Source organism: Castor canadensis, chromosome 3 (assembly GCF_047511655.1).
Source record: "Castor canadensis chromosome 3, mCasCan1.hap1v2, whole genome shotgun sequence".
Lineage (NCBI taxonomy): Eukaryota > Metazoa > Chordata > Mammalia > Rodentia > Castoridae > Castor > Castor canadensis.
The window spans coordinates 38,968,824-38,987,619 of record NC_133388.1 but is presented as its reverse complement, the minus strand read 5'-3'; the positions used below and the strand labels follow the sequence as shown (position 1 = coordinate 38,987,619).

The 18,796-nt window shown below is 42.0% G+C and overlaps 1 protein-coding gene and 1 non-coding gene across 2 annotated transcripts; both read left to right on the top strand.

Annotated features, from left to right (window-relative positions):
- The first annotated feature begins 9,421 nt into the window (after positions 1 to 9,421).
- On the top strand, positions 9,422 to 9,635 carry LOC141421953 (small nucleolar RNA U3). Its single transcript, XR_012446629.1, has one exon. It is a non-coding gene; the product is annotated as a small nucleolar RNA U3 (small nucleolar RNA).
- A 647-nt stretch (positions 9,636 to 10,282) lies between these two features.
- Positions 10,283 to 18,462, top strand: Garin2 (golgi associated RAB2 interactor family member 2). The gene is made up of 5 exons (XM_074066964.1): positions 10,283 to 10,429; positions 14,003 to 14,202; positions 14,739 to 15,273; positions 16,196 to 16,204; positions 18,019 to 18,462. Exons 1-5 carry the CDS (start codon positions 10,283 to 10,285, stop codon positions 18,460 to 18,462), a joined length of 1,335 nt encoding a protein of 444 aa, XP_073923065.1.
- Positions 18,463 to 18,796: the final 334 nt, after the last annotated feature.

Genomic DNA, 18,796 nt, shown 5'->3' with positions numbered 1-18,796 from the left:
TTCCTGGTAAATGGCACCATCATGCATCCATTTCTGCAAAACAGAAATCTCTGAGTCATCCTACTTCTCACCCACCACCTCCAGTGAGTCACCAATTCTGACTCTACTAACAGTTCCCAAATTAACCCCTTCCTTTCCTCTCCTGCTGCCATCACCTTAGTCATTGCATCCAGAATCACTCTCCCCAGATCTACCCTTTACACTGCTAAAACTCTACTAGAAAACATCTGCCACAGGTAAGATCCCAGTGCCCAGTTATTGCTTTCAAAGCCCTCCATGATCTAGTATCTCCCTCCTCCAACTTCATCTTTTCTCCTCTCCCAACTTTATGTAAGACCAGACCATTTGTCACACTCACTCAAACCCTGTCATCTGATGCCTCTATCTTTGCTCAAGCTGACTGATCTTTCAAGATTTTGCTGAGGGGATAGGAGTGTAGTTCAGTGGTAGAGTGCTTGCCTAGCAGGCTCAAAGCTCCTGAGTTTGTTCTCCAGCACCACACAAAAAAAATAAGTTTAGGCATTACCTCCTCTAGGAAGTCTCCCTAAATCCCCAAATTGGACAAAATGCCCTTCATCCTTGCTCTCAAGGGTCCCGTGGGCACCCCTCTCTCCTATCACTGCATCACACTAAAATAATCTGTTCACATGCTCCCTCCCCTTCTTGATGGTAAATTACTTGCTAGCAGGGACAGACTGTTCATCTGTGTAGCCAGCATGGTATGGTGCCAGTAAGTAAGCAGCAGGCACTCACTATTGAACTGACCAACAGAACTGAGCTCACATAGCACTCACCAGAGAGCCAGAAACAGCATGAAAAGAAACCTCTGTACCCAAGCTTAGAACATAGAACCCACAGCTGAGAGGACCCCACACAGACCTGAACAGCAGGCCCATGTCAAGAGGGGCCAGGGTAGAAGACTAGTTGGTCATGGGACTCATTTTGGCAAAGTCCTTCAAATTCACACTTATTATCTCCAAATGAAGCAGTAAATATGGTTTTATATTTTATACATGTTAAAGTGCGTTAATTTTTAAAGGTATAAATATTGAAGATATACCATAACTTTTATGTTCCTCTCTTTCTATTTTTTCACTAATGTATCAGTAGCCTCAAAAACGGAAGTAATACCAAAGTATTTCGTTGAGCAACTTCAAAATTAAATTAATGTCATCAACAATGAAGAAATGAAATCATATTCATGTAAAAACATTTCCTAGCCCTGGGGCAGGAAGAACAGGACCCTAGCAAGTAGCAATCATGCAGTAAGTATGCTGATGAAGACATGAATGACTAGAAATCCACTCAGTGGTACCAGAGGTATGAACACAGGAAGAAATGGTCCATCTGAAAGATGATGCAGAGCATAAAATATGGGAAACTGAGCATCTGAGGCAAAAATAGCAGGGGCCCCTCAGGCCTACACAGGGAAAGGCTGCCTTTGTCTGAAGACAACCAGTTATATGTGTGGAGCTGTTACCAGAGCCTGTGCCATTAAATACTCAAGCTATACATCCTCCTCGATTCTGCCTCCAGGGAAGTTTCCTGATTCAGATCTTATAAGAGTAGATGCCCTTGGCCCCTGTCATCCACACCTGGTCCTAAATGGCAGTTACAATTCTTGTCATAGGAGCACCATCACTTGGATAGTTCATGTTTATTCTGAGAAACCAAACACTCTCTGGGCCCTGTCAAAAGCACTTGAATCTAGAACCCAGTGACCCAAGTGAAGTGAATTCACCAAGGAAATGCCCCCTCTCAGGCCTGGGGTCACCCAGAGGTAGCTAGACAGCGGAACAGCTGTGGCACTTCACTAAAACAAAAAAGTGACAAATGATTAGGACAGGGAGAATCTCCTAACACATACAGCAAGGACAACCTAAATCTTGTCAAGAGGGGATGCCTTCAGAAGACGATGCTGTTGGGTCTGGGGACCTAAAGGATAGATGAGTGAGTCAGTACCCCATACCCCATGGAGAGCACTATGGGCCCTGCACCCTAACGAGCTCATAAATCTGCATTCCTGCACTCCGAGGAGGAGATGCAGGGTCTCATACACCTGCCACAGGGCTGACAGATAGGATGCTCTCAAGGTTGTTCCCCACTCCCCATAAGGGGCAAACAGACCAGCTCATCTAAGAGAGACTGCATGCACAAATCCACGGCCAACAGAAAAATCCCACCTAACCCTTACCCTAACCCAGAATGAAAGCATCCATAAAAGCCCCAGACTTCACATGAGCAGCGAGCTACCGGCTTCCAGGCTCCACTGCACTGCTCTAGCTGCAGCCTTTCCTTTCTCTCTAATAAACCCTACTTTGTGTTCCGGCCTTGGCTCACAAGTCAGTCAGCTGCCTCATGAGCCAGTTCTCTGGGCTGTGAAGGTAAGAAACCTCAGCCGGCCTGCAGTGTTTCACACCAGCACGTAACAATACCGTGTGTTTATTTATATTCTTTCATTCATCCAAAAAACGACTACTGAGTCCAGACTACTGCGTCCAGAATACAGTAAATGAAGACACAAAGCTAATATTGTCAAGCTGTATACATCTGGCCCTTGGCTGTTTCTCAGCAGAGTTTCCCTTTAAGAATGGAACATTCTTTTGAAGCTTTTCTTCACATATTTAATGCCTTAAATCTGCTTGTCACTGACAATGAAGATACAGGGAGACTGAGAGCTACATCACCATTTGAATAGTAAAGAAGAGTTTCAACTTTCCTTTAACAGATCCTTTCCCGTCATACTTTTGCTAGGTTGTCTTTTCTCCCCCAGGAAATCCTGGAAACATCACATGCCACCAGAACTCCTGTCGGCCAGCGGCCTGGGTCCACAGGAATGCTGCAATGACCACCCTGGGGATCGCTCTTCAGGCAGCCCCTTCCCGGTGCTTTTCTCTTACTTCAGGGCTATGTCAGCATATTATGATGCAAGTGCAATTAGAACAATGCTAGGCAGCCTGCCCTGTGCTCCTTTTGCCAAGTGGTTAGTTGCCTGTCCAGTAGACAAAACCATCTTCTGCCAAAGAAATGTGAAAAGAGTGGAAACATGCTGTCTGAAGATTGTTCTCCCAGGCAACATCCAGAAGGTTTCCAGAGACTTGTTTCAGCAACACCTCTGTGCAAGTGAGAGCTGGGTTACTGCAGCCTGTGGATGAGACTAAGGGAGAAGGGAGTGGGTACTTGGATTAATGCCAGTCATTTGAGGGCAGAGGGTCTACTTTCCTTCTTCCTCTTTTCTTTCTCATTTTATTTTTTGTATCTCAACCTGAACCATCAGGAAACTCAGAGACTTGATACCTAGTGACTGGATTTTGTTTTCTTAAAAATAATTTCACTGACAGTTTGAGTTTGAAATGATAGCATGCTTTCTGGATGACTTTTAATTTTTGAGTTTTCAAACTATTACCATAATTTTCTTCCATCAGTGACTGAGAATTGAATAAATTAGTTGAAAGACCATCATTTTTAATTACTCAAATGGAAGAAAAGGTCTATAACACAGGGCCTGCTGTTCAAAGCTGAAAGGTTGGAGTGGGGGGGGGGCACCATTGTGAAAAGAGATAAGGCCACAGTTAGATCTTCTCCAAGACACAACCAGAATTGCTACCTAGAATTGTGATGGACCAGTCATAAAAATATGCTTATTAGTGTGTTAAAAATCTTAGAAATAATGGGGGTGTAACTCAAGTGGTAGAGTGCTTGCCTACCAAGCACAAAGCCATGGGTTCAATCCCAGTACTGCAAAAAAAAGAAGAAGAAAATAAGGCAGGAAGGAACGAAGGATAAAAGGTTAGCAAAACCAGGTGTGGTGCCATATGCCTATAATCTCAGCCACCTAAGAGGCTGAGGTAGGAAAATAGAGAGTTCAAGGCCACCCTAAGCAACATAGTGAGACCTGACTAAATTTTAAAAACAAAAGAATCTTATGCAAAAATCCTCCAGATAAATACTAAGTTCCAAAATGCTGTGAAGAATTAACCTCAAACACCAAGAATTACCAAGAACAGGGAAACACCATCATTTAAAAGCTATCATATAATTACAGACCAGAAATAGCACACTAAATAGAAGCCCACATGAGAACTGAAGTGGTAGGGTATGGGTGTTCACTGTAGACTTCTTTCAACTACTCTGTCATAAGTTTGAAAATTATAATAAAATATTGGAGGGTAAAGACCCCGGGGGAATGGCCAACAGCACACATTTACATATAGCACCCATCTGAGGGCACATACAGACAGCCCTTTGAATTGGGCAGTCAGAAAGCCAACTGAGATACTTCCATGGCTCCTAGGGTCCAAATTCTCTCCTTTTCCCAATTTCCATTAACATTCAAGCTGTCACATTTCCAAATGTTCCAGATGATTGCATTTATTCCTAGAAAAATGCCCAAACACAGCGTGAACACACCCATCTTCACACTGTCCTGAGGGCAACATGGGGGAGACTGCCGCACTCCACCTGATGGTACCCAGCACGCTGCTTCTCTGTGCTTGGTTTCCCAGTTGTATGAGTGACAGTAATTTCTGGATCATAATCAGATTTAAAATGGAATTTCTCTGCCTCTTCTTTTAGAAGTAGCCAACAATACGGCTTTTTCAGATGAAAATGATACTGTAATTCTGCAAAAAAGTACAGCCTGATACAACTTTCTGCTGAATTAATGCCCATTCAATTGGTACCGAAAGAACAGAGAAAATGTCTGAGGGGAGGAAAAGCTGATGAAAAGAAAACAAAGGCTGTAAAGGGTCTGCTTGTGATAGGACAAGGGAAGGCCATCTCAAATAGGACCAGAGTTCTTCCTGCTTCCTTACACTACATTGAAAGCTGTTACGTCCACCATTTTTCTGCATCTTGCCTGCTCAACCTAATGTATAGGCACTGGATGGCCCTAGTGAACCGCATAAATTATTGGAAAAAGATAAGCTAAGACTCGGCAAATTAATACATAATCCTGATAGAACAAATTATAACAAAAAATTCTGTGCATTCATGAAGGGAAATGGATGGTATATTATTTCTCCACAAAGCTATTTTTAAAACTGGGCACCAATCTCATACCTATAATCCTAGTGACTTGGGAGGCTGAAGTCAGGAAGATTTTTCTGGTTTGAGGCCATCTCCAATAGCTAGAGCATAATTAGTTAGAGGTGTGGCTCAAGTGGTAGAGTGCCTGCTTTGCAAGTGCAAAGCCTTGAGTTCAAATGCCAGTCCCACAAAAAAAACACCTGATCTAAGCTGAGCACAGTAGTCTCCCTCGTAGTTCCAGCACTCAGAAGACTGAAGTAGGAGAATCTATTGTAAAACTGGAAAAAAACAAAATCTTAATTCTGTCTCCAGGTATTGAACCTGGTAAAAAGTTAATTTCATGGTTTAATTCTGAACCATTGACAAAGTGTGTAGTGGTATGGGGAGGAGGATTTGTTTTAGAGCCATTCATCTGTCTTAAAAATAGTGCAGTTTCAGCCAGGCACAGTGGCTCATGCTTGTAATCCTAGCTACTTGGGAGACAGAGATCAGGATTGTGATTTGAGGCCAGCCTGGGCAAAAAGTTTGTGAGACTCCATCTCAACCAATAAAGCTGGACGTGGTGGCAGGCACCTGTCATCCCAGCTACTTGGGAAGCATAAATAGGAGAATCTCAGTCCAGACCAGCCTGGACATAAAAGTGAGCCCCTATTTGAAAAAGAACTAAAGCAAAAAGGGTGAGGGGTGTGGCTCAGGTGGTAGAGCTCCTGGCTAGCAAGCACAAGTCCCTAAATTCAAACCCTAGTACTGCCAAAAGCAGAAAAAGTGTACTCCACCACCCACCTCTGATATAACATTACCTTATGAATCCCTAAGAGAGAAAAATGCTAATTGTGTAACTCAATGCCCTCTCATTACTTAGACTTTTCCCACACAACAGCTACTTGTTCCTCTATGCTGACATTTTCTGCACATTTCTCATGGAGTATTCAGGACTTTCTTTCAACCCTCTGACATGCATTCTGCTAGTTTTTACTGGGACTTTTCTTAATCATAACAAAAGATGTCAACAAAAAGCTCCAGGTAACTGCAGAAGCACATTTGAAATGGCAGTACAACCCATATTACTTCCTTTGCCACATTATCACACATCTTCCTTGGCCACAGGAGCACAGGATTTCACTGTCTGGCTGTTTCAGGCTTGTTAGCTATGGACTCGTGACTCTGGCTCAGCTCACAGATGACCATAATGAGACTTGTCAACAGTGGCTGGGCTCCAATGTTGACAGCAATCCCATCCCCCATGCTTCACTCACTGTATTAGTTTTTCATCACTGTGACAAAATACCTGACATAACTAACTTAAAAGGAGGAAAGATCTATTTGGGCTCACAGTTTAAGAGGTTTCATTCCCTGGTCATTTGGCTCTGTGTTTTGGGGCCTGCAGTAAGACGCAGCATTATAATGGAAGGCAGCAGCGGAGCAGAGTGACTCACAATTTGGTGGCTGGGAAGCCATAATGGAAGGGGCCTGGGACAAGACATAGCCCCCAGAACCCACCTCCAGTGACCTACTTCCTCCTACTAAACCTCCCCCCCCAAATGTTTCCACCATCTCTCAATAATGCAATTAAATTATGAGTAATTGGGAAGAAGAAGGGGAGCAGAGAAAGGGGAAGAGGGATAAGAAGGGTAATGGGGGGAATGTGATCCAAAGCACACTATATACACATATAAAAATGTCCAAAGGAAACCCATTAAAATACATACACAAAAATAGTGAGTCCATCAGTGGATTAATCCATTGATTGATCATGAGCCAATGACCACTCAGTGATTGGATCCAAGAGCTGGGGACCAAGCCTTCAACAGATGAACACTTTTGGGGAAACTATAACACCCACCTATGATAAGACACTAAGGCATGGAGACCTTGAAACAGAACAAAGGGTTCTAAAATTAGCTTCCTTTGTGTCATACTTTATTTTCTGTTTTCATTGCTCACACAAAAGGTTTCATCATGAAAAGGAGGAAGCTCAAACTGAAGTGAATTACAAACTTCATTTCCAACAGAGGACTGTGGCTGGTGCCTGAGCTGAGCCATGGTCTAAAAGATGAGACCATGTGCAAGGCATAGCCACACACTCTGCTGAACTCTCCTCCTCCCTTCCTCTTCTACTTCCTTCACATGCCTAGCTCTCTTTCTCTCTCCTGAGGATTCAGTGTACTAAAGATGCTGCCTACAGTGAGCAACTTTTCTAGACTCCTAGAGGAAACCTGTGAGCTGATGTGACAGTCTGAGCTGAGAGGCACACAAGGGTAAAGGGATGGAGATGGTTGCGTCTTTCTTGAGTTCTGAGCCGCAGCTTCCCACTTCTCCCAGTGCAGATTCCCAACAGTGCAGATTCCCACTTCTCTCTGTCCTACCAACGCATTCTGGGCTAAAGCGAGAAGGAGGAAGGGCATTTTCTGTATTATTTCGCTCCTCTCCTTTTTCTTTTTTCCCACCATCACTGACCTATCCTGATGCCTCCCACCCTTGCCAGCCCTCTCACTCGTCTTTCCAAGCATGTGACAAAGGACTGAACCTTGGCCAACAAACCTCAGCTTCTCTAGTGAGCTGTAAGATTGAATCCTGGCTTGGTGACTCGGGAGCTGAGTAACCTTAGAAAAGTTACTTTCCCCTATCTAAACCTCATTCGCCTCAGTCTGTCTTACTAGTGTTGCTTCACAGTGTGAGCCAAGTTGAATAAGAAAGGGTGCGTAAAGCCTGACGCATAACAAGCACTAATTAGATTTCATTATTATTTCCATTCTGTCTTAGGTGTTGGTAATTAGCTTCGTTTTATTTTACTTTATTTTTTTTGGTAGTATTGGAGTTTGAACCCCATGCCTTGCACATGCTGGGCAAGCACTACCACTTGAGCCACCTTAGTCTTTTTGGCTTTACTTATTTTTCAGAGAGGGTCTCACACTTTTTTGCCCAGGGCTAGACTCACACCACAGTCCTCCTACCTATACCTCCCATGTACCTGGGATTACAAGTGTGAACCATCACACCAGCTTCTTTGTCAAGATGGGATCTTGCTAACTTTTTGCCCAGGCACTGAACCTCGATCCTCCCAAGCTCCATCTCAAGAATAGGTGATGTCACTGCACCCAGTCCTGAATGCAATTTTTTAAAATCTTATTCTTCCCACATTTTAGCTTCTGTGAACTATTCCAATTTCTTTTGTTCTTATTCTTCCTGACTCATTTTACTTTCCCTGTGTACATGCATAAAATGGCATTAAGGAAACCATTGAGTTGGCACCAGTGAAAGGTCTGATGGGGATAACTGTGCTCAGAGTTGGAATTCCCACAGCTTGTTGTGGCCATAGCATGTCAGGTAGGGGGTATCTGCATCCCACAGCCATGGCTGGAAATGCAACAGGACATGCTCACTGCTCACCCTTTTGCTTGGCTTGGGTCTCCTAGGAAGGACTAAGGAGGAGATGTACACACAAGACCTACTTCTGCCAGTTCAGTGCCTTTCCTCTAACTGGTGTGCAGATTGTGAGGAGAGAAAGAAAATGTTTTTCCAATTATTTTTATTGCGGTAAAATACACATACCCTAAAATTTACCATCTCAACCATTTCAAGCACATAGTTAAGTGATAATAAATACACTCATACTGCCATTCATTTCCAGAACTTTTTCATCTTGTAAAACAAACTCTGTACCCATTAAACACTAACTCCACATTCTTCCATCAACTTAGCCCCTGGAAAAGACCATTCTGCTTTGCCTCTGTGAATGCACTACTCCACATACCTTACGAGTGGGATCATAGAGTACTTGTCTTTTTTGTGAATAGCTTATTTCACTTAGTATAATGCCCTCAAGATTCTGTCAGAATTTCCTTCCTTTTTAAGGCTAAATAATATTCCATTATATGTGTATACCACATTTTGTTTATATAGTCATCTATCAATGAACATTAAGGTTGTTCCACATTTTAGCTACTCTGAATAATGTTGCTACAATTGTGGGGGTACAAATAGCTCTTCAGGACTCTGCTTTTAATTCTTTTGAGTATATATCCAGAAGTGGAATTGCTATGTCATATGACATTTCTCTGTTTAATTTTTTGAGAGACCACCATACTGTTTTCCATATGTACCAACTGACACTCTGACCAACAAGAGCACACAAGAATTCAAATTTCTCTACATCCTTGCCAACGCTTATTATCTTCTATAAAAACAGTAGCCATCCTATGGGTGTCAGATGATCCCTGCAGCTGTGATTGGCAATTCCCTAATTATTAGTGATATTTAGCATCTTTCGTGTGGCTATTGTCCATTTGTACATATTCTTTGGTGAAATATCTAAGTAGAAAGGGTAATCTTTTGAATGCATGAACACACTACATTTAGGGGTTTTGTTTCCTTCTTACAACTGGCATTTCTAAAGACTATACTTTCAGAGATTATTTCTATAGTTCATTAGTAGAGAAGTTTCTCTGATTATGTAGAGTACCAGAAACCATGAGGAAGAGGCACAGGTTCTCTCCTGAGTTGTGAAGACAGCTCTTAGTGTTGCTTCACTGAAACTGCTACTTGCTATTGAGGATCATTCTTACTCTTTCAGAAAAGTAAGAAGGAGAGAGCACAGTCTGAGTGGTTTTCTTCTTCCTCAAAAAAAAAAAAAAGAATCATCATTTCTGACAGATAAAAGATGAAAACCAAGGACATAGAGTCATTGTCGTCTGTTGAAGCTGTCTTTAGAAAGAGAGCCAGAGTTGGACAGCCGGAGATGAACTATCTATTATCTTCCAATCAAGAGCTAAGGCTCAGTCATGGTGAATAGTGTGGAAGAAGTGTTCTCAGTTTAGCATAGTTCTGATATCCCACTTACACAAAAGGATTTGAGACCTGCATTATATAAAGGGTGGTGGTATCATTAATTAGGAAGATAGAAAATAACGGTCTGGGGAGAGGGCATGTATTAAGAAGTCTCCTGTAGAGGTCTATCTATCCTAACTGTCCTAGTAAGTGTTGCCAGTCACACACCCCAGTCGCTTTTTTTATTATGGCATCTGTTTTAGTGTCATAGTCCCTATTATCCAACATTTTTTGTTGCTTGCTGACCCTATAGAGTGTAAGGTGCATGAGGACAGGGTCTTACCAGTCCTGTTTAGATATATCTGCTTGGTGTTGATAAAAGTTGTCAAATTAATGAATAAATGAGGCAACTTAGTTGTGATATTCTCCCTGTATTCATTAATTATACTTCTATTCCCTCAATTTTCTGATGTCTGTACCTAGCACGATGAAGAAGAAGAGCCAGAAGTCAATAAATAAGCAAGTTGCCCTCTGCGGTCCACAGTCTCACAGATCAGAAGATCTTACAATGTTGGATGGAGGAGAGTATGCCCCTTTTGTTTCTCTTCCCGTGCTAGAGAGCAATTTTATTCAGGTAAATAATACTAGAGGCCTGAATTAAGTTCAATATTTAACTTTCTCAAAGACAACTGAAAAGGCTGGGAAGAGAGTTGTTTTAAATGTGATAAGTGACATTTAAATGATCTCTGTGTGAGCTCATTAAGAAGAACAATTTTGGAACATTATACAACCCAAAATAATTGCAATGTTAAAGGGACATTTATTTCAAATGTTCCAAAAAATATTAGGTAGGAATTCTGCCTCATTCTAACAAAACCTTCCCAAAAGCTACACAAGTGATTTTAAAACACCCTGACACAGGAAAGCATTCTTTGACCTAGAAGACATTTTAAAGAAAAACATCTAGGGCTGGATGTATAGCTAAGTGGTAGATCACCTGCCTACCCCAGTACCACAGGAAAGGAAGGAAGGAAGGAGGGAAGGAGGGAGGGAAAGAGGGAGGAAGGGAGGAAGGAGGGCATTCATGACAAACTAGAGGTTAAAATGAATCTTAGCTCTTAGTTCTGAGGGAAAAACCTAACTGTCAGACAGCATCGGGGAGAATAGCTTCCTTCTCATAAGAATGTACCTACAAATACAAGGATGAGCACTGAAAGCTGTTGAAAAATGGAGGGTGAGAGGTAAAGGGGTAAGAGAGAAATGGAAGGGGTTGAATGGACTAAAGTAAAGTACACCCACAGTGGACATACACTGAGACACCCTTTTGAACATCAACTTAAAAATTAATAATGAAAACCAGGACTGTGAAATAGGTACAGTGTGTATGTATGGTGGGGAGTACTAGTGGGAGGGGGAGGGTGAAGGAAGGAGATTAAGGTAAGTGTATATGGTTGATGGACTCCATATACCTATACGAAAAAGAACTAAGAAATCTCTTACAATTGCTTTAAGTGGGGTGGGGAGGAGGTTGAGGGGGAGACACGATGAGGGCAATGTAAATAATGTGCAATATAAGTCTAATCAAAATTGTCACTACGAATCCCTCCCAAATAATGAATGTATCCTAATTTTTAAAATTTATATGTATATATATATATATATATAAATATATATAATACATATATACATATATATATATAAGAAAACCCACACAATAAACGTTAAAAGGAAAAAAAAAAGAATGTACCTACATTATAAATGAAACCATTTCAGCACATCTAGAAACAGTACTCACTTCCCTTTAAACATTCAACATTAGAATATTCAGGCAAAGATCAGAAGGCAGAGTTTAGGAGGATCATGGTTCAAGGCCAATCTGGGCAAAAAGTTAACAAAACTCCATCTCAACAAACATTTCAGGTGTAATGGCTCATGTCTGTGATCCCAGCTATAAGGTAGGGGGTTTATGATCTGAGGTTAATCCTGGGCAAAATGAGACACCCTACCTGAAAAATAAAGCAAAAAAAGAGCTAGGGATATAGCACATGAGGTAGAGCACCTGCTTAGCCAGTGTGAAGCCCTGAATTCAAAGCCCAAGTCTTTGAATATTTAGACAAAGAAATGGGGGAATGTCATTAGTATGGGCCGTACCTGTCACTTCACAGAAACACCACAGCAGTGTCTAGCACTGAATACCGAGTCATTGCCTCTAACTCCCACATTCAAGCAGCTCCTTGGCTGATTCCACAGAGAATGTCAGGGAGGGTAACGGGAAAGCAGACACTTCTTAAAAGGTAAGGACACTCGTCCTTCACAAACACGTTCTGACTAATATCCGAGCGCCAGCATGACCGCCAGAGCACCATAGGCAGGAAGGGACGCCTCAGGAAACACCTGCTTCGGTAATGACCAAAACATATGACAAGTCCTAATTCATGTTCTTTGCCTTCCAAATACTTCTTTCCTGCTAGTAATCTTAATTTTCACTGTTTTTCCTGTGTCCTTCTCAAATTATCTTTTTGTACACACTGGGAAGGTAGTTTGTTAACAGTCTACAGATCATACAAAGCCCTATAGCGTAATTGATAAGTCATCCCCTTCAAGATGTACAGCCTTTCCTGGTTAGTCTTTGGTAGCAACCTACAAATATTCCTGACTCAACAGTTTCAAATGAGAAAGAAAAACTTAAATGGAGTGAGAGAGCCCTCCAGGTACCAACTCACTCCCAGGGACTTAGGTTCTCTCTTTTTGCTCTGTCACCCTTGAGCAGGACATAACATCAGAACAGGACACCAACAACTGCTAGCAATACAAGAAAAATATCTGATCAATACTGTGGACCACATCCTCTTTTGAATATATTTGCTTTTAAGTGGTGGGTTTTTTACGGAGGAGTGGGGATAGTGCTAGGACTTTGCACATGCTAGGCAAGCTCTTTCCCATTGAGCTATGCTCCTAACCCCTTAGGTGGCTTATGTTTTTAAATTGAACCAGTTATTATACAACTGAGAAACCAAAGTAGAGCGCTGGTCTGATTTCCTTCACATCTGTCTACTCATTTTCCAGTGTCTTCTTTTGCCAACTAGTAGAGACTGTATTGCCTGAGTTTCTTGGACTTTGGGGGTTTTATTTGTGTGTTCATATGCACAGAAACCTGTCTTCCACCCAGCCAGTTTTATCTCCCACTTTGTTCAGGTCTCAGCTAAGGGTCCCTTCCTCCAGGAGACTTCCCTGACTCCACATTCAGGGATGGGCTATTAGTTAGCAGGCCTATTGGCAAGTGTTCAGGAAGCTTGAAAGTTGGTTGTGAAACACAGCCATTATTCTTATTCTTATTCTTATTTTAGAAACAAGGGCTCACTCTGTTGTGCCCAAGCTTGCCACAAACTCCTGGGCTCAAGCAATCATCCTGCCTCAGACTCTTGAGTAGCTGGGACTACAGGCATATACTACCACACCAAGCTTAACACAGCCATTGCTTAAAATTAAATTATATTGCCAGGGATGTAGCTCAGTGGTACAGTGTATGCTTTGCACACACAAGGCTCTGGGTTCAATCCCCAGTACAACAATAACTAATAATAATAATATAAGCTTACAATTAAGATTATATCTAAAACAAAGCAATAAATATTCAAACCTCAAAATCCCTATTTTTAACTATACTATTATCTATGGAATGTATCATAAGTGAAATGTAAGCTAAAGAATACTGAATGTTGTATGTAAATTGTATGCTACTCATCTTTTTTATCAATAAGCATTCTGTTTTGGCAGTACTGGGGTTTGAACTCAGGACCTCACACTTGCTAGGCAGGCCTCTTGCTGCTTGAGCCACTCCTCCAGCCCTGTATCAGTAAATATTTTGAATAAACTTATGTGTAAAAGTATCGTCCAAGAGCTGGCTGTCAAATGTTTACTGCACATCACTGACTGTAGCCCCACCCTAAACTAGGTCAAGTACCCTGTTATGGTCCTATAGCATCCTGAACTTGGACTTGGTAACACTATACAAGAGTAATTAGATACTTTAGTCATTTAATGTTTGCCCTCTGAGGTGGAGCCCTATAAGTCAGGGACTGTGATATGTTCAAACCCTGACATGAACAAGCAACACAGTTCATTTCCCCTTTATATCCTGACCTCCCTTACACTGCTCTGGGGCCACACCTTTTATCAAAAACTCCCCTTCCTGCTCTGCCTTCAGGTCAACAGGAGAGGTGAATCCATTTACCTTCATAACCGAGCCAACTGGGTGACCGTCGGCATGTGTTCTTCCAGTCCCACTCACAAGATCCCCAATGTGATGCTGCTGGCATACCTAACGCCTGCTGCTCAAAAAGGTTCAGGAGCCCTCTTTAAAAGCCTGCTGGAATCTCCCTCTACAGAGAAGCTGGTGCTCACCAGGTGAGTCACAAAGAGGTTAAGAGTCTCTCAGAAAATATCTTTATCCCTGGGGAGCCGATCATGGAAATACTGATGAACACTGCTCTAAAGGGGTATCCTGCTTGCAAATTCTCAAGTGGTGTCCTTACAGTCCAGGAAAATGGTTTAGGACAAACCCAGTCAAACAGGAGCTGAAGGCTCCTAACAGACCGCTTCTAGGAGCATGCCTTCTCTCCCCCCACATCCTCACTTCCACAAGAATTAGCTCTGTTCTTGCCCCAGCCACCAGCTTGCTCTATGGTCTTGAGCAAATCACTCCACTTCTCTAAGCCTCAACTTGTTAGGGCAATTTCTATGTCTTTTTGGGACATCAGAGTCTTGGACAAATAGCTATGATGAGATGGCTGCCAGAAGCCCCTTCCCAGACCTACCTGGGACACAAACAAGCCTGTTGTCCTGAGTCTCATTCTTCAAGCTGCTATAAACTGTAAAAGAGAAGGTGTTTTTAATAATCTCAACCAGGTTGCCGGATGATATTACATTTGGTTTGTTTGCAGGTTTCTCCCTCTTCAGTTTGTGACTCTTTCTGTGCACGATGCTAAGAAAATGTGCCTCAAAGTAAAGCTAGTAAGTGGCCGGGTCTACTACTTACAGCTCTGCGCCCCTGCCTATAAACAGGATGCCTTATTTTCCCAATGGCTGGACCTCATCTCCCTCTTGAGTCAGGAGAAAGCCAAGGTGTCCGAAGTGTCAGAGATCTCAAGCCTGTCAGAAATCACAGGCTCCAGGGACATCATGGATATTACAGGGCTCACAGCTCTACAGACCCTGCACAGGTACACATACGCAGACAACATACATGTCATGGAAAGCATAGACTTCTCAGAAATCACAGATGTCACCGATATCACTGATGTCACAGATGTTCCAGAAAATGAGGTCCCAGAAGTCCCAGATGTAAGAATTGTCACAGAAGTCACAGAAGTCATAGAAGCAACAGAAGTCTCAGATAACTCTGATGCCACAAACTTCTCAGGGGTCACAGTGGTATTTGAAAATGATGACATAATAAGGGCCAAGCAAGAGGAACAGGTATGTGACACGGAAGACTTTCATTCTTTAATAATGTAGCCCTGGGGCCATAACCAAGGTTATGGTTCTCAGTTAGCTGATGCTGATTATCAAAACGCTATGGAATCTGAGGTACCTAATATTAGCAATGAGATCCAGGCCCTGATCCCTGGTGCAAAGGAGTTGTAAGACATCTCCTGACAGGGCTGGCAGAGTGGCCTACATGGTAGAGCACCGGCCTAGCAAGCATTAGTCCCTGAGTTTAATCCCCAGCACTGCCAATAATAATAATAATAATAACAATGTCTAGTGAAATAGGCAGGGACCATCCTTACCATCAAGCTTAACCCAGTATCAGAAAGCTATGATGTGCTGGGCCCCAGTGGCTCACGCCTGTAATCCCAGCTACTCAGGAGGCAGAGATCAGGAGGATCACGATTCAAAGTCAGTTCCAGGCAAATAGTTTGAGAGACTCTATCTCAAAAAAAAAACAAAACAAAACCCATCACAAAAAAGGCTGGTAGAGTGCCTCAAGTGATAGAGCACCTGGGGGCCAAATTAAGAAGCAGGCACTTCACTCTTTGGGCAAACCTTAGCAACTAAGGGATCCTGTATAAGGGGACGAAGGAGCTGGGTTGTTTTAATGATTAATCTGATGACAAGATGAATTATAAAACAGAGATCAGTTTGAAGACAATTGTTGAAAAATCTCCACTAGGTCCACCATAGAGGATAGGCATTTCACAGAAGAAACCTGTAATAAATAATATTAGGAACATTTAAAATCCTTTTATGTATTTTTAAATCTATGGTCACTGCATTGTGCAATACAGCACCGGAACACGCTCCTCCCGTCTAGCTGTTGACATATCTCCCTCTTCTCCACCTACCACAGCCCCCCAAAAAAGGTGATACGTGTATCTGTTAAATAGAGTAAAACCAGTCAAGGCTAGTGAAAGTGCAGTCAAAAGTTCATAGTGTAGACAAGAACTTGAAATTATTAGAATCAAGAACCGTAACATTTATGCCCTTTCACAGGAAGAAAGATCTAGCTCAGGGGTGGAGCATGTGCTTAGCACTCAGGAGGCCCTAGGTTCAATCCCCAGCACCACACACACATAAAAGATGTCAATCATGCCATATCTGTAGCAGTCCTACCATAAGGAAATAATGAAAGCAACCAAAATATCCACCAAAAATGGCTAAACAAATTTAGACCTATGAAGGGCAGGAGCCCCTTAATTTGTTTAGGTGCTGCCGTAGTATTTGGTGAGCACAGAGTAAAACTTTGCTAAATAACTTACTATTTTGTAGTTATTAAAATTGTTGAAATGTGTTTCTTGGCCTGGAAAAATGTTCATGATATAAATTTGAGTGAAACATGAATACGATCCCTAGATGTAAAAGTACATTTTCATACATACACTAAAAGAAAATATCCACGTTGTGAGTAGCTTATTTCTAGATAGTAGGATTATGGGCAATTTGTGTCTTATGTACCCTTTTTGAATTCTGTTTCATATGAAAAAGTCATTTTTAATTTGGAAACATTCAAGTAGTTTTACACACTATTTAATGATGAGAGGAAAATGCTTATTTATTACAAAATGCTAGGTAAAAAATGTAGGTGATAACTTCAAAATGATCTCAAAACAGATATATACAAATGGTATAAATGAAAAAAAGATGGAACTTAAATGTGCTCAGTTGCTTCTGGGCAGTGGCGAGAGTAGTTTCTACATTTCACTTCTTTATTTTTTAGAGAATTTTGTAAATATTCTATGTAAATATGAATTAATATCATTGTCAAAAAAATGAAATTTGTAGCTGGGTGCCAGTGGATCACACCTATAATCCTAGCTACTCAGGAGGCAGAGATCAGGAGGATCACGGTTTGAGGCCAGCCCAGGCAAATAGTTTGTGAGACCCTATCTGGGAAATACCGATCACAAAAAAAGGGCTGGTAGAGTGGATCAAGGTGTAGGCCCTGAATTCAAACCCTAGTACAGCAAAAAAAAAAAAAAAAATTAAATTAAATTTGGTGCTAGGGTATGGCTCAAGTTGCAGAGCATTTGCATGGCAAGTATGAGGCCCTAAGTTCAAATCCCTATATTGCCAAAAAAATTTAAAATGGAGGTTTATCTTAAAAGAACTAGTCAATTGTATTGTTTTCAAGGAAATGTGACAGGAGTAACGGGCTCGGCAGTGAGTGTCAGGAGGAAGGCACAGATGTGAGGTGTTAGAAGCTCAGGCTTTGGGTCTCACTGACTGACTGCTCCAGGCTGAGGTGTTCTGATGAGTGAGTGACTGGGAGAAGTGGTCCACCGACAGATACTAGGAAGTTAGGAGACAGGGCTAGATTTTAGGGGGTTACACTTTAGGTAATTTTGAAAAACAAACTCTTTCATATTATTTTGAGCCCACGCCACATTAGGTACTCTTACTGAGGAGCAACCTTAGGCTGGACTGCAGGTGTGAGGCATTTCTAGGAAGACTCAGAGACAAGAAGTGTTGGCTGTAATCAGTGCCAGTTGTCTTGTTGCTGTGACATTGATCTATGTGACAAGGCAATCTTGTGAATGAATGTGGTGTCAGTCCTTGGTTCCCACACTGCTGCCTCCAAGGCCAGCCTGCGCTGTTCCCCAAGACCACGCAGCACCGTGCCTGGCTCCCCAGTACTCACAGACACTCAGTGAATATGAGTGATACCCTTCTGTGTGGTGCTTTCTAACACCTGGTTTGCTGCTGCTTTTGTTACCTTCAAAGGAAAATGTTCTGAAGCACGGGTGTCTACAGGATACAAAAATGAAGAATGAGATCAAAGATTCCCCAAAATGTCTCACCATCTCAAATGTAACACTGACTTTCCAAGGTGAAAGATGCTTTCAGACTACGTTGACTCCTGTGAAAAGTGAGGAAAACTTATCCAAAGAGAAGTCTGATAAAAACTGTGAAGAAAAGACGACTGATTTTAAAAACACTGCTCTCAAGGCTACAGAACCCAGGTACGTGAGGCAGGAAAGCGTGTGGGCATTCCTAGTGTGCAGAAATGAAACAGGCAGGTGCTTCGAAGTCCTGGGACTTGGGCATTTGTCCCCAAAGATAATGCAGACAACTCCTAATTATGCACATTCGGCTCACCCTTGGTCAGCTTTCATTTCCACACCAGATTATTCCACACCTCAGTGTTCGGCTGTGGGCCTGTGCTGATTTTGCGCACTTTAGAAAATATAACAGAATCACAGTGCTTGTATTTTAGAGTTGGCGCACTGAGATCTAGAGTGATTGTGGGCACTTTCCCTTTATTTTTACACTTCTCTATATTTTCTCATTTCCATACCCTTTATAGATCCCTTATACGTCTCTATATTGCCAATAATCTGAAAAAACTACTTTCACAATTTTAATAGCTTCATTGCAAATTTGATTGCAAACTGAATGTGAGTATGGTAGTGTAATAAAGATAAAAGTCAATCAGATCACTCTGGAGTAACACCTAAATAGAAACCATATCTAAATGCTTACTATTCAGCTGAGTGTTTGG